This window comes from Dendrobates tinctorius, unplaced genomic scaffold (genome assembly GCF_039654945.1).
Source record: "Dendrobates tinctorius isolate UK_male_01 unplaced genomic scaffold, ASM3965494v1 ptg000460l, whole genome shotgun sequence".
Classification (NCBI taxonomy): domain Eukaryota; kingdom Metazoa; phylum Chordata; class Amphibia; order Anura; family Dendrobatidae; genus Dendrobates; species Dendrobates tinctorius.
Genome location: NW_027362122.1, coordinates 21734 through 37809, shown reverse-complemented (window position 1 = coordinate 37809; position 16076 = coordinate 21734). Strand labels below are relative to the sequence as shown.

The following is a 16076-nucleotide window of genomic DNA, read 5'->3' as shown; positions in this document are numbered from 1 at the left end:
GGCACAGAAACACAGAAGCAGTAGGAAAGCTAGCTTAACTTGCAAATGGTATTGAAATCAACCAGTGTAGTCAAATGATGTAGTGCACTAGCTGTCTTAAAGGGAAAATGTCCAGATAATCCTTTCCTAAAATAAACACCACTAGATTGTACAGTGGAAAAAAAGTATTTAGTCAGCCACCAACTGTGCAAGTTCTCCCACTTAAAAAGATGAGAGAGGCCTGTAATTGATAACAAAGGTAGACCACAACTATGATAGTCAAAATGAGAAAACAAATCCAGAAAATCACCTTCTCTGATTTGCCAAGATTTATTTTTCAAATTATGGTGGAAAATAAGTATTTAGTCATTAACAAAAGTTCATCTCAATATTTTGTCATATATCCTTTGTTGGCAATGATAGAGGTCAGATGTTTTCTGTAATTCTTCACAAGTTTGGCACACACTGTTGGTGGTATGTTAGCCCATTCCTTCATACAGATCTTTAGAGAAATGATGATGTGGGCCTGTCGCTGGGCAACATGGATTTTCAAATGCCTCCAAAGGTTTTCTATGGGGTTGAGATCTGGAGACTGGCTAGGCCACTCTAGGACATTCATATGCTTCTAACGAAGCCACTTTGTTGCCCTGGCGGTGTGCTTGGGATCATTATCATGCTGAAAGACCCATCCACGTTTCATCATCAATGCCCTTGCTGATGGAAGGAGGTTTGCACTCAAAATCTCACGATACATGGCTCTATGCATTCATTCATGTACATGGATCAGTCATTGTGGTCCCTTTGTAGAGAAACGGTCCCGAAGCATGATGTTGCCACCCCCATACTTCACAGTAGGTATAATGTTCTTTGGATTCAACTCATCATTCTGTCTCCTCCAAACAGGAGTTTTGTCAGTACCAAACAGTTCTACTTTGGTTTCATCAGACCATATGATATTCTCCCAAATCTCTTTTGGATAATCCAAATGCTCTCTACTAAAATTTCAGATGGCCCCGGACATGTGCTGGCTTAAGCACGGGGACACGTCTGGCACTGCAGGATCTGAGTCCCTGGCGGTGTAGTGTGTTACTAATAGCCTTTGTTATGATGGTCCCAGCTCCATGCAGGTCATTCACTAGGCCCGCCCGTGTGGTTCAGGGATTTTTGCTCACCGTTCTTGTGATCATTTTGACCCCATGGGATGAGATCTTGCATGGAGCCCTAGATCGAGGGAGACTATCAGTGGTATGATTTCATCACACCAAGCTGCTTGCCTACTGCAGATCCAGTCTTCCCAGCCTGGTGCAGGGCTACAATTTTGTTTCTGCTGGCCTTCAACAGCTCTTTGGTTTTCACCATAGTGGAGTTTGGAGTGTGACTGTTTGACATTGTGGACAGGTGTCTTTTATACCGACAACAAGTTCAAATAAGTGCCATTACTACAGGTAATGAGTGGAGGAAAGAGAAGCCTCTTAAAGAAGAAGTTACAGGTCTGGGAGAACCAGAAATCTTTCATGTTTTTAGGTAACCAAATACTTATTTTCCACCATATTTTGAAAAATAAATCTTGCCAAATCAGACAAGGTGATTTTCTGGATTTGTTTTCTCATTTTGACTCTCATAGTTGTGGTCAATGATGTCAATTAAAGGCCTCTCTCATCTTTTTAATTGGGCGAACTCGCACAACTGGTGGCTGACTAAATCCTTTTTTGCCCCACTGTATGTGGTCTAATGAGTGTTCAAACTCCCAGCAACAAAAGATATTTTCTCACATTTATTGATGACTAATCTAGATATACTGTACAGTAGACTACCTGCTTCACAGTAAGGATGAAGTTCCAACGAAACTTGAAGAATATCTTGCTGTAGTGTTTAACAAATTTGGAACAGATAATGGAACTGAATATACAAGTGGTAAGGTGAAACCATTTTGAAAAAGGATTTAATCGTGTTCCAGACTATCATTCCATACAACCCAGAACAAAATGGCTGCTGTCCCATCATCGGCTAGCTGTCACTGTAGCAGGCATAGCCGGATGGGACTAGTATGAGACTTGCGCACACAAACACACACAGACCTGCACACAGACACGCAAATACGCAAATATTCACCGCATACACATAGCCTCCACCCACACACTCTTCCTCCTCCCGATCTGCAGCATCACTCGCACGCAACTCCACAGCAAAGCCGCAGATCATTTTTAAATCTGTGGTTTTGCTGCAGATGTGCCTGACTCCATGGTAGTCAATGAATGCAGAAACGCTGCAGATCCGCAAAAAGAATTGACATGCTGCAGAAAATAAAATGCTGCAAATCTGCGCATATTTTTCCACAGCATGTGCACACCAATTCTCAATTTCCCATTGACTAACATTGGTGGTGCATTACACTGTGGATTTGATGCAACTCCGCGCGTCCAAAAACGCTGCGGAAATGCATCAAAATCCGCAAGGTGTGCACATAGCCTTATACTTCTTTGGGGTTTCCGCATCTTGTAAACATTATAGTGGGTTACCATACTATCTGTATGAAACTAAGACACAAAAACAGAACACAGTATGACAAACGTGCATAAATACTCTGCTGTAAAACATAGGTAACTGTAAGTAGCAAGTGCTAGTAAAAGATGTTAATAAAACCAGGGTATTTTGTTGATACGTTTTTTTGCAAAAAAATGTACGCTAAGCCACTCCACCGCGTCAAGGCATACCCTTCTCAGAGCAGTCCTATCTAATATATTTAAAAACCTGAACATGTGAATAATACCTTCATGAGCAGGGTTCAGAAAGGTGCTGCCCGGTATGGGCTCGCTGGGCAAAATGGCTTTTTATGCATGTCCCAAAGGAGAGAGGCGGGGATCTCCCAAAGCTTGCATAAGCAAGAAAACAATGGATTCAGAACACATGACACATGCACAAAAACTGAACGGGTCATAAGACCCTGTTCACACCACCCAAGAACTAAGACACAAAAACAGAACACAGTATGACAAACGTGCATAAATACTCTGCTGTAAAACATATGTAACTGTAAGTAGCAAGTGCTAGTAAAAGATGTTAACAAAACCAGGGTATTTTGTTGATACGTTTTTTCTCCTTTGGGACATGCATAAAAAGCCATTTTGCCCAGCGAGCCCATACCAGGCAGCACCTTTCTGAACCCTGCTCATGAAGGTATTATTCACATGTTCAGGTTTTTAAATATATTAGATAGGACTGCTCCGAGAAGGGTATGCCTTGACGCGGCGGAGTGGCTTAGCGTACATTTTTTTGCCAAAAAACGTATCAACAAAATACCCTGGTTTTGTTAACATCTTTTACTAGCACTTGCTACTTACAGTTACATATGTTTTACAGCAGAGTATTTATGCACGTTTGTCATACTGTGTTCTGTTTTTGTGTCTTAGTTCTTGGGTGGTGTGAACAGGGTCTTATGACCCGTTCAGTTTTTGTGCATGTGTCATGTGTTCTGTATCTGTATGAAACTAGTAGTCGATCTTTTGGTGGTTTAAAAGTGCTTTTACTCCCTGTACTGAAAATTTTTATCTAGGGGTTTCAAAATACAGCCACAAAAAAAGCATCATGCTTACCATCATAACAGACTTTTTAATATGGAGTAAAAACACTTGGAATGCATTGATTACGTAAAATAACAATGTGAAAAAGAAAATCTTAGAGCTAAGCAGGTTAAAAGCAGATCTGTCCCCAAGTGTCCTTACTTTGTATTTCAGAATGGTTGTATAATTTTTTTCCAGAGAGGAAGAGGACTTGAACTGTATAGATCCACCTGTTGGCAGCTGCAATCCTACAAGTTACTTTGCATTGCACGGCGAATAAGCCTCCTTACCTTGGCATGTCAGAGCCAGTATGTTACTCTCCGCAAGGAGAAACATTAAACCTTAGACCTCAGTCCAGAGCCTCTCACCTAGCCAGATCAGTTTTCATACTTTGCACTGCCGAGGGGCAATACCCCAAAATACTGTGTCTGCAAATTGAGATTCTGATTTGGCTTTTGCCCTAAGTCACATTTCTTTGCTCGTTTAAGAATCAATAGTGACTTGTAGGATCGCTGCTTCCAACAGGTGGCGCTATAGAGTTCAATTCCTCTTCCTCTCTTAAGAGGCAGTTTGCATATTAACTTTCCCAGAAGAGCATTGCAAGGCGAATAAGCCTCCTTACCTTGGCATGCCAGAGTGAGTATGTCACTCTCCGCAAAGAGAAACGTTACCCCTTAGACCTAATTCTTTTTTAAAGTTTCCCTGCTAATATTTTACTGAGCATTTTACGAATCAAGCACTGTCTGCACTGATAAAATACTAAACATAAAGGGGTTGTTCAGGTTTGTAATATTGATGGTTTCACTTTCTATCCTAACTCATTAAGTTATATAATTTTGTTTCTAGAGATGAACTGAGAAGATTTCTTGAAAATGGTACACTGACCCATTTAAAGGTGTGCTTTTCAAGAGAGCCGCCCTGTACCAGTAATGAATATATGCTTAAATATGTTCAAGATTACTTAAAACAATTCTCTCAAGACGTTGTCCGAATACTGACAAAAGAAAATGGCCATTTTTATGTCTGCGGGTAAGTTTTTATTTATACTATAGTGCACTGTTTGTTATCAATCTTAACCCGTAAACTCCCGGAGCTTTTTTCGATTTTTTTGTTTTTCGCTCCCCTTCTTTCCAGAGCCATAACTTTATTTTTCTGTAAATATGGCCATGTGAGGGCTTATTTTTTGCGGGACGAGTTGTACTTTTGAATGACCCCATTGGTTTTACCATGTCGTGTACTAGAAAACAGGAAAAAAATTCCAAGTTCGGGGAAAATGCAAAAAAAGTGCAAACCCACACTTGTTTTTGCTTGGCTTTTTTGCTAGGTTCACTAAATGCTAAAACTAACCTGCCATTATGATTCACCAGGTCATTACAAGTTCATAGACACCAAACATGTATAGGTTCTCTTTTATCTAAGTGGTGAAAAAAATTCCAAAGTTTGCTAAATAAAAAAATTGCGCAATTTTCTGAGACCCGTAGCATCTCCATTATTTGTGATCTGCGGTTGGGTGAGGGCTTATTTTTTTGCACGCCGGGCTTACGTTTTTAATGATACCACTTTTATGCAAATACATTCTTTTGATCGCCCGTTATTGCATATTAATGCAATGTCGTGGCGACCAAAAAAACGTAATTCTGGCGTTTTGAAATTTTTTCTCGCTACGTCATTTAGCGATCAGGCTAACCCTTTTTTTTATTGATGGATCGGGCAATTCTGAACACTGCGATACCAAATTTGTGATTTTTTTTTTTTTTTTATTGTTTTATTTTGATTGGGGCAAAAGGGGGGTGATTTGAACTATTATATTTTTTTTATTTTTAAACACTTTTTTTTTTTTACTTTTGGCATGCTTCAATAGCCTCCATAGCATGCACAACTCGATCGGCTCTGCTATATATGGGCGATGAGCAGATCTCCCATATGTAGAAGATTTGTAGCATTGCTATGAGCGCCGACCACCGGGCGGCGCTCACAGCAATGTGCCTGCAACAACCATAGAGGTCTCTATGAGACCTCTGGTTGTACAGGCAATGCGTCGCCGACCCCCGATCACTTGACGGGGGTCGGCGATATGCTAGTTAAATGCCCAATGTCAGCTTTGACAGAGGGATTTAACTAGTTACCAGGCGCCGGCGGATGGCGATTCTGCTCGTGCCTTTTGCCGGCACATGTCAGCTGTTAAGTCGCGGCTTTGAGTTTGGCTCACCGCCGGAGCCCACTCCAAAGCAGGGGATCCTTACCGATGATGTACTATTCCGTTATCGGTACGGAAGGGGCTAATATTTGTTGTTATTGTGCACAGCTTATCAACAAATGTTCACTTTTTAATTTATATTAATTTCATAGCTCAGAATTTGAGATGGCTTTAACTAATGTCTTAATATATAAATATATATATACTAACTATAGCATCGGGAGGGTGGTAATGTCACAATGGGGACAGGCTTTGCAGTGTTGAGAATCTCTCCCCTCCATGTGCTCACCCACCTATCCACTCTCTTTCTCCCCATATGCTGACTTCTCCCATCTGTGCTCTCTTCTTTAACCCGTCTACCCCATGTGCTCTCCCCCTTGTCTGCTGTCTCTCTCCTTCCTGTGCTGTGTTCTCCCCTCATGTGCTGTCCCTTTGGAACTGTCTCCCCCCTGTGCTCTGTCCCTCTCACACCTGTGTCTCTCACCCATGTGTCTGACCGTGTACAGAACATAGCACAGCTCCAGGGCAGGGGAGGAAGCAAAAGACAATACTGACATTACAGTAGGAGATCGCAGAGGATACATTTTGTGAGGTAAAATATTGTTTAACCCCTTCCTTACATTGGACGTACTATTCCATCCATGTGACTTGGGACCTAAGTCCCATGGATGGAATAGTGCGTCCAACGCGATCAGCGGCGCTCACGGGGTGAGCGCCGATGATTGCGGCCGGGTGTCAGCTGACACCCTGCACATTAACCCCTGGCACTGCGATCAAACATGATCGCAGTCTACCGGGGGCACAGGGAAGAATCGCACATGGAGGGGGCTCCCTGCATGCTTCCCTGGACCCTCGGAACAGAGCATTGTGATTGCGCTGTTCCGAGGGCCACCTCCCTGCAGGCCCCTGGATCCAATATGGCCGGGGGCCTTCGGGGTCCTCCAGGGAGACGGGTTTCTCAGTGCCTGCTAAAAGCCTCCTGCAGTGCCTGTCAGTTTGCTGATCTGACACCGTGCACTACAAAGTGTCAGATCAGCGATCTGACACTTTACAGTGATGTCCCCCCCCCGCATAATATAATAAAGTTAACCCCTTAACCCCCAATGGTGGTTTGCACGTTCATGACCGGGCCAATTTTTACAATTCTGACCACTGTCCGTTTGAGGTAATAACTCTGAAACACTTCCATGGATCCAACTGATTCTGACACGGTTTTCGCGTGACATATTGTACTTCATCTTAGTGGTAAAATTTCATTCAAATAACTTGCGTTTATTTGTGAAAAAAACAGAAATTTGGCAAAAATTTTGAAAATTTCGCAATTTTCCAACTTTGAATTTTTATGCCCTTAAATCAGAGAGATATGGCACACAAAAAAATTAATAATTAACATTTCCCACATGTATACTTTACATCAGCACAATTTGGGAACCAAAATTTTTTCTTGGTTAGGAAGTTATGAGGGTTAAAAGTTGATCAGAGATTTCTCATTTTTACAACACCATTTTATTTTTACAGACCACATCACATTTGAAGTCACTTTGAAGGGTCTATATGATAGAAAATACCCAAAAGTGACACCATTCTAAAAACTGCACCCCTCAAGGTGCTCAAAACCACATTCAAGAAGTTTATTAACCCTTCAGGTGCTTCACAGGAATTTTCTGAATGTTTAAAAAAAATGAACATTTTAACTTTTTTTCACAAAAAAATTACTTCAGGTCCAATTTTTTTTATTTTACCAAGGGTAACAGGAGAAATTGGACTGCAAAAGTTATTGTGCAATTTGTCCTGAGTACGCTGATACCTGATATGTGGGGGGGAACCACTGTTTCGGCGCATAGCAGAGCTCAGAAGGGAAGGAGCGCCGTTTAACTTTTTCAATGCAAAATTGGCTGGAATTCAGATCGGACGCCATGTCACATTTGGAGAGCCCCTGATGTACCTAAACAGTGGAAACCCCCCACAAGTAACCCCATTTTGGAAACTAGACCCCCCAAGGAACTTATATACAGTTAGTTCCATATATATTTGGACAGAGAAAACATTTTTCTAATTTTGGTTCTAGACATTACCACAATGAATTTTAAACAAAACAATTCAGATGCAGTTGAAGTTCAGACTTTCAGCTTTCATTTGAGGGTATCCACATTAAAATTGGATGAAGGATTTAGGAGTTTCAGCTCCATAACATGTGCCACCCTGTTTTTAAAGGGACCAAAAGTAATTGGACAGATTAAATAATTGTAAATAAAATGTTCATTTTTAGTACTTGGTTGAAAACCCTTTGTTGGCAATGACTGCCTGAAGTCTTGAACTCATGGACATCACCAGACGCTGTGTTTCCTCCTTTTTGATGCTCTGCCAGGCCTTCACTGCGGTGGTTTTTAGTTGCTGTTAGTTTGTGGACCTTTCTCTCTGAACTTTAGCCTTTAACAAGTGAAATGCATGCTCAATTGGGTTGAGATCAGGTGAGTGACTTGGCCATTCAAGAATATTCCACTTCTTTGCTTTAATAAACTCCTGGGTTGCTTTGGCTTTATGTATTGGGTCATTGTCCATCTGTAGTATGAAACGAAGACCAATCAGTTTGGCTGCATTTGGCTGGATCTGAGCACACAGTATGGCTCTGAATACCTCAGAATTCATTTGGCTGCTTCTGTCCTGTGTCACATCATCAATAAACACTAGTGACCCAATGCCACTGGCAGCCATGCATGCCCAAGCCATCACACTGCCTCCGCCGTGTTTTACAGATGATGCGGTATGCTTTGGATCATGAGCTGTACCACACCTTCGCCATACTTTTCTCTTTCCATCATTCTGGTAGAGGTTGATCTTGGTTTCATCTGTCCAAAGTATGTTCTTCCAGAACTGTGCTGGCTTTTTTAGATGTTTTTTAGCAAAGCCCAGTCTAGCCTTTTTATTCTTGATGCTTATGAGTGGCTTGCACCGTGCAGTGAACCCTCTGTATTTACATTCATGCAGTTTTCTCCTTATGGTAGATATGGATATTGATACGCCTACCTCCTGGAGAGTGTTGTTCACTTGGTTGGCTGTTATGAAGGGGTTTCTCTTCACCATGGAGACTATTCTGCGATCATCCACCACTGTTGTCTTTCGTGGGCGCCCAGGTCTTTTTGCATTGATGAGTTCACCAGTGCTTTCTTTCTTTCTCAGGATGTAGCAAACTGTAGATTTTGCCACTCCTAATGTTGTAGCAATTTCTCAGATGGATTTTTTCTGTTTTTGCAGCTTAACCCCTTCACCCCCAAGGGTGGTTTGCACGGTCATGACGGGCCAATTTTTACAATTCTGACCTCTGTCCCTTTATGAGGTCATAACTCTGGAACGCTTCCATGGATCCCGGTGATTCTGACACGGTTTTCGCGTGACATATTGTACTTCATAATAGTGGTAAAACTTCATTCAAATAGCTTGCGTTTATTTGTGAAAAAAAACGGAAATTTGGCGAAAATCTTAAAAATTTCGCAATTTTCCAACTTTGAATTTTTATGCCCTTAAATCACAGAGATACGGCACACAAAAAACTTGATAACTAACATTTCCCACATGTTTACTTTACATCAGCACAATTTTGGAACCAAAATTTTTTTTTTGTTAGGAAGTTATAAGGGTTAAAAATTGACCAGCGATTTCTCATTTTTGCAACACCATTTTATTTTTACGGACCACATCACATTTGAAGCCACTTTGAGGGGTCTATATGATAGAAAATACCCAAAAGTGACACCATTCTAAAAACTGCACCCCTTAAGGTGCTCAAAACCACATTCAAGAAGTTTACTGACCCTTCAGGTGCGTCACAGGAATTTTTTGAATATTTAAAAAAAAATGAACATTTAACTTTTTTTCACGAAAAAAAAATTCAGGTTCAATTTTTTTTTTATTTTACCAAGGGTGCCAGGAGAAATTGGACTGTAAAAATTATTGTGCAATTTGTCCTGAGTATGCTGATACCTGATATGTGGGGGGGAACCACTGTTTCGGCGCATGGCAGAGCTCAGAAGGTAAGGAGCACCGTTTAACTTTTTCAATGCAAAATTGGCTGGAATTCAGATCGGACGCCATGTCACGTTTGGAGAGCCCCTGATGTACCTAAACAGTGGAACCCCCCCACAAGTTGACCCCATTTTGGAAACTAGACCCCCCAAGGAACTTACCTAGATATGTGGTGAGAACTTTGAACCCACAAGGGCTTCATAGAAGTTTATAACGTACAGCGGTACAATTAAAAAATCATATTTTTTCCACAAAAATGATCTTTTCACCCCCAATTTTTATTTTCCCAAGGGTAACAGGACCCTAAAAGTTATTGTGCAATTTGTCCTTAGTACGCTGATACCTCACCTGTGGGGGTAAACCACTATTTGGGCGCATGGCAGAGCTCGGAAAGGAAGCAGCGCCATTTGACGTTTTTGGCTGGAATACAGATCGGATAACATGTCGCGATTGGAAAACCCCTGATGTACCAAAACAGTGGAAACCCCCCACAAATGACACCATTTTGGAAACTAGACCCCCACAAGGAACTTATCTAGGTGTGTGGTGAGCACTTTGAACCCCCCAGTGCTTCACAGAAGTTTATAACTCCCGGGCGTGAAAATAAAAAATTTGTATTTTTTCCACAAACATGATCTTTTAGTCACCAATTTTTTTTATTTTCCCAAGGGTACCAGGAGAAATTGGACCCCAAAAGTTGTTGTCCAATTTGTCCTGAGTACGCTGATACCCCATATGTGGAAGAAAGCTACTGTATGGGCACATGTCGGGGCTCGGAAGGGAAGTAGTGACGTTTTGGAATGCAGACTTTGATGGAATGGTCTGCGGGTGTCATGTTGCCTTTGGAGAGCCCCTAATGTACCTAAACAGTGGAAACCCCCCACAAATGACCCCATTTTGGAAACTAGACCCCCTAAGAAATTTATCTAGATGTGTGGTGAGCACTTTGAACCCCCAAGGGCTTCACAGAAGTTTATAATGCCCGGGCATGAAAATAAAAAAATTGTATTTTTTCCACAAACATGATCAATTAGTCCCCAATTTTTTTATTTTCCCAATGGTAACAGGAGAAACTGGACCCCAAAAGTTGTTGTTCAATTTGTCCTGAGTACACTGATACCCCATATGTGGGAGAAAACTATTGTATGGGCACACGTCGGGGCTCGGAAGGGAAGTAGTGACGTTTTGAAATGCAGACTTTGATGGAATGGTCTGCGGGTGTCATGTGCGTTTGGAGAGCCCTTGATGTACCTAAACTATTGAAACTCCCCACAAATGACCCCATTTTGGACACTAGACCCCCCACGCAACTTATCTAGATGTGTGGTGAGCACTTTGAACCCCCAAGTGCTTCACAGAAGTTTATAACGCTCGAGCGAGCGTGAAAATAAAAAAATCATTTTTTTTTCCACAAAAATGATATTTTTGCCCCCAATTTTTTATTTTCCTAAGGGTAACAGGAGAAATTGGACCCCACAAGTTGTTTTGCAATTTGTCCTGAGTAGGCTGATACCCTACATGTGGGGGTAAAACACTGGCATGGCAGAGCTTGGAAGGGAAGGAGCACCATTTGACTTTTTCAACTAAGAATTGGCTGGAATTGAGATCAGACGCCATATTGCATTTGGAGAGCACCTGATGTGCCCAAACAGTGGAAACCCCCAATTCTAACTCCAACCTGAACCCCAACACACCCCTAACCCTAATCTCAGCCCTAACCCTAATGGGAAAATGGAAATAAATATATTTTCTTTTAATTTTATTATTTTTCCCTAACTAAGGGGGTGATAACGGGGGGGTTTGATTTACTATTTATGGCGGTTTTTATTTTTGGCAGCTGTCATACACTAAAAGACGCTTTTTATTGTAAAATTAGTTTCTGCATCACCACATATTGAGAGCTATAATTTTTCCATATTTTGACCCACCGAGTCATGTGAGCTCTTATTTTTTGCGGGACGAGTTGACGTTTTTATTGGTACAATTTTTTGTCACGTGACATTTTTTGATCGCTTTTTATTCTGATTTTTGGGACGCAGAATGAACAAAAACCAGTGTTTCATGAAACGCTGGTTTTTGTTCATTCTGCGTCCCAAAAAAACCACCGTAAACCACCGTTCCGCGTGCGGTAAAATTGATAAAGCGGTTTTATTCTTCGGGTCAGTACGGTTACAGCGATACCTCATTTAGGTCGTTTTTTTTATGTTGTCGGTTTTATGCAATGAAAACTATTTTATATAAAAAAATAATTATTTTTGCATCGCTTTATTCTGCGAGCTATAACTTTTTATATTTTTGCTGTATGGCGGCTCGTTTTTTGCGGATCAAGATGACGTATTCAGCGGTACCATGAATATTTATATGCGTCTTTTTGATTGCGCGTTATTGCACTTTTTGTTTGACGGTATGATAATAAATCATTATTTTTTGCTTCGTTTTTTATTTTGTAAGGGGTTCGCTAAAGGGGTTAACTAATGGGACAGTGTTATAGGGCGGGTCGTTACGGACGCGGCGATACCTAATATGTGTACTTTTATTGTTTTTTTTTTTTTTTTATTTCCAAAAAATGGATTTATTCGGGGAATATTTTTTTTTTCTAATTTATTTGGCGATTTTTAAAAAAAAATGTTAACACTTTTTTTTTTTTTAACTTTATTACATAGTCCCAGGTGGGACATCACTGTCCTGTGACAGATCGCTGATCTGTCACATCACAGATCACTGTGACAGATCAGCGATCTGTCACAGGCACTGCTGCAGACTTCCTCATGCCTGCGCTTTGCAGGCACTGAGGAAGTCAGCTCCCTGCAGGCCCCCGTCGCCATCTTGGATTCGGGGGCCTGCAGGGAAGGAGCCCCCCCGCAGCAGCGCTGCACATTGCGCTGCTGTGGGGGGTTCAGGGAAGCACGGAGGGAGCCCCCTCCCTGCCGATGCTTCATTTTAACCCCCGGTGTGCAAGGGGTTAACGTGTATGGGGACACGTCGGGGCTCGGAAGGGAAGTAGTGACATTTTGGAATGCAGACTTTGATGGAATGGTCTGCGGGTGTCATGTTGCCTTTGGAGAGCCCCTGATGTACCTAAACAGTGGAAACCCCCCACAAGTGACCCTATTTTGGAAACTAGACCCCCTAAGGAACTTATCTAGATGTTTGGTGAGCATTTTGAACCCCCCAGTGCTTCACAGAAGTTTATAACGCCCGGGCGTGAAAATGAAAAAATCATATTTTTTCCACAAACATGATCTTTTAGTCCCCAATTTTTTTATTTTCCCAAGGGTAACAGGAGAAATTGGACCCCAAAAGTTGTTGTCCAATTTGTCCTGAGTAGGCTGATACCCCATATGTGGGGGTAAAACACTGTTTGGACGCATGGCAGAGTTGGAAGGGAAGGAGCACCATTTGACTTTTTCAATGCAGAATTGGCTGGAGTTGAGATCAGACTCCATGTTGCGTTTGGAGAGCACCTGATCTGTCCAAACAGTGGAAACCCCCCAATTCTAACTCCAACCCTAACCCCAACACACCCCTAACCCTAATCTCAGCCCTAACCCTAATGGGAAAATGGAAATAAATACATTTTTCTAATTTTATTTTTTTTCCCTAACTAAGAAGGTGATAAAGGAGGGTTTGATTTACTATATATGGCGAGTTTTTATATTTGGCAGCTGTCACACGCTAAAAGACGCTTTTTATTGTAAAAATAGTTTTTGCATCACCACATTTTGAGAGCTATAATTTTTCGGTATTTTGACCCACCATGTCATGTGAGGTCTTGTTTTTTGCGGGACTAGTTGACATTTTTATTGGTACCATTTTCGGCTACGTGACATTTTTTGATCGCTTTTTATTCCAATTTTTGGAACGCAGAATGAACAAAAAACAGCATTTCATGAATTTCTTTTGGGGGGGTGCGTTTACACCATTCCGCGTGTGGTAAAATTGATATGGCGGTTTTATTCTTCAGGTCAGTAAGGTTACAGCGATACCTCATTTATGTCTTGGCGCTTTTATGCAATGAAAACTATTTTATGTAGCGGTATGATAAAGCTTTATTTTTTGGTTTGATTTTTATTTAAGGGGTTCGCTAAGGGGGTTAACTAATGGGACAATATTCTAGGGCGGGTCGTTACGGACACGGCGATACCAAATATGTGTACTTTTGTTTTGTTTTTTTTCTTTCCAAATAATGAATTTATTAGGGAATATTTTTTTTTTTAATTTATTTAGCGATTTTTTTATGTTATTTTTACACTTTTTCTTTTTTAACTTTATTACAATGTCCCAGGGGGGACATAACTGTCATGTGACAGATCGCTGATCTGTCACATCACAGATCGCTGTGACAGATCAATGGTCTGTCGCAGGCAGTACTGCAGGCTTCCTCGTGCCTGCGCTTTGCAGGCACTGAGGAAGCCGCCTCCCTGCAGGCCTCTGAAGGTCCCCGCCACCATTTTGGATCCGGGGACCTGCAGGGAAGGAAGCTACCGCAGCATCGCTGCACATTGCGCTGCTGTGGGGGTCTCAGGGAAGCACGGAGGGAGCCCCTACCTCCCGATGCTTCCCTAAACCCCCGGTACACTGCGATCGTGTTTGATCGCAGTGTGCCAGGGGTTAACATGTCGGGGGCGGTCCGTGACCGCCCCTGACTCATAGTGCCGGGTGTCAGCTGTGATAATCAGCTGACATCCGAACGCGATCAGCGGCGCTCACAACGTGGGTGCCGCTGATCGCTATGACGTACTATCCCGTCCCTGGGAATTAAGTCCCAGGGCACATGGACGGGATAGCACGTCACATGACAGAAAGGGGTTAAAAAAAAAATTGTGTAAAAATAATTAAAAAAAAAATCTTAAATTAAAAGGAAAAAAATCCCTGATAAATTTTTTTTTGGAAATAAAACAAACCAATAAAAATACACATATTTAGTATTGCCACGGCCGTAACGACCCGCCCTATAAAACTGTCCCACTAGTTAATCCCTTTAGTGAACCCCTTCAACAAAAAAAAAAACAAGGCAAGAAATCGTAGTTACTTACCGATAACGGTATTTCTCTGATCCCATGACGGCACCACGGAGAGAGAGGGATCCGCCCTCAGGGACAAGAAACCTACAGATGAAAAAGGCGGTACCTCTCTCCCACATCAGTGTGTTTACAGAGCATTACACAGAACTTTCAGCTGCAACTCTAGTGGTTATAAAAATCCAAAATTAAACACATCAAATTAAGCTTAATCGAGGCACCGTGTGGCTAAGCACTAAAGCTAACTAACTCACTCTAATGTGCACACCTGTGTGTGTGAAAGGGAGGGGATGTACAGGTGCAGTCATGGGATCAGAAATACCGTTATCGGTAAGTAACTACGATTTTCTCTTTCCCCCATGACAGCACCACGGAGAGAATTACAAAGATTTACATCTAGGGAGGGACCACCGCCTCCAGAACCCTTTTCCCAAAGGTGAGATCTGAAGAGGAGGTTAGGTCTAGACGGTAGTGTTTGAAAAATGTAGAGGGGGAAGACCAAGTGGCAACTCTACATATCTGGTCTATTGAAGCACTGGCTTTCTCGTCCAGGATGATGCCACTGCCCTGGTTGAGTGGGCCCTTACGTCCTCCGGGATGGCCGCCCCACAAGAGGAGTAGGATAGGGTGATGGCCTCTCTTATCCACCTCGCCAGTGTCGCCTTCAATGCTTTTTGACCCTTCCGAGGACCCTGAAAACAGACAAACAGAGCCCTATCCTTCCTAAACTCCCTTGTGGTTGTCAAATATTGGACCAGGCATCTTTTTACATCTAAAGTGTGTAATATCTCTTCTGTTTTGTTTTTGGGATTGGGACAGAAAGAGGGAAGGCGAATTTTCCTGAGTCCTAAGAAATTGTGACGATACCTTGAGGAGATACCCTGGACCAGTTCTAAGAATTACCCTATCATCCAGAACTTGTATGAAGGGTGGGTGGGCCGACAAAGTTTGTGTATCACTAATGCGGCGGCCAGAAGTTAAGGCCACGAGGATGGAGGTCTTAAGGGACAATATTTTTAAGGGAGTCTCCGCTAGGGGTTCGAAGGGAGATTTGGTTAGTGCGTTTAGCACTAGATTCAGATCCCAAGGGGGGGGTGCGTTGGGGGATCGGCCTAGATCTACTTGAGGCTCTAATGAATCTTATAACCCATCTATTTTTGGCTAAGTCATGGTTATACAAAGCTCCCAAGGCCGCCACCTGTACTTTTAAGGTGCTGGTAGCTAACCCCTTTTCCAACCCCCTCTGTAGGAATTCCAGAATCTTATCTACAGGGATTTCGCCCGTTGGGTCGGAGC

The 16076-nt window shown here is 42.2% G+C and overlaps 1 protein-coding gene across 3 annotated transcripts in view; it reads left to right on the top strand.

Moving 5' to 3' along the window:
* MTRR (5-methyltetrahydrofolate-homocysteine methyltransferase reductase) overlaps positions 1 to 7357 on the top strand; it is a 700332-nt gene extending 692975 nt beyond the window's left edge. For 2 of the 3 annotated variants that reach the window (XM_073564571.1, XM_073564570.1), the window contains one exon: positions 4386 to 7357. In XM_073564571.1, coding sequence (XP_073420672.1) covers positions 4386 to 4572 — 187 coding nt within the window. In that variant the 3' untranslated portion in view covers positions 4573 to 7357. The remainder of the gene's footprint in view (positions 1 to 4385) is intronic. The other variant, XR_012227597.1, reaches the window with a different exon arrangement.
* The last annotated feature ends 8719 nt before the right edge of the window (positions 7358 to 16076 follow it).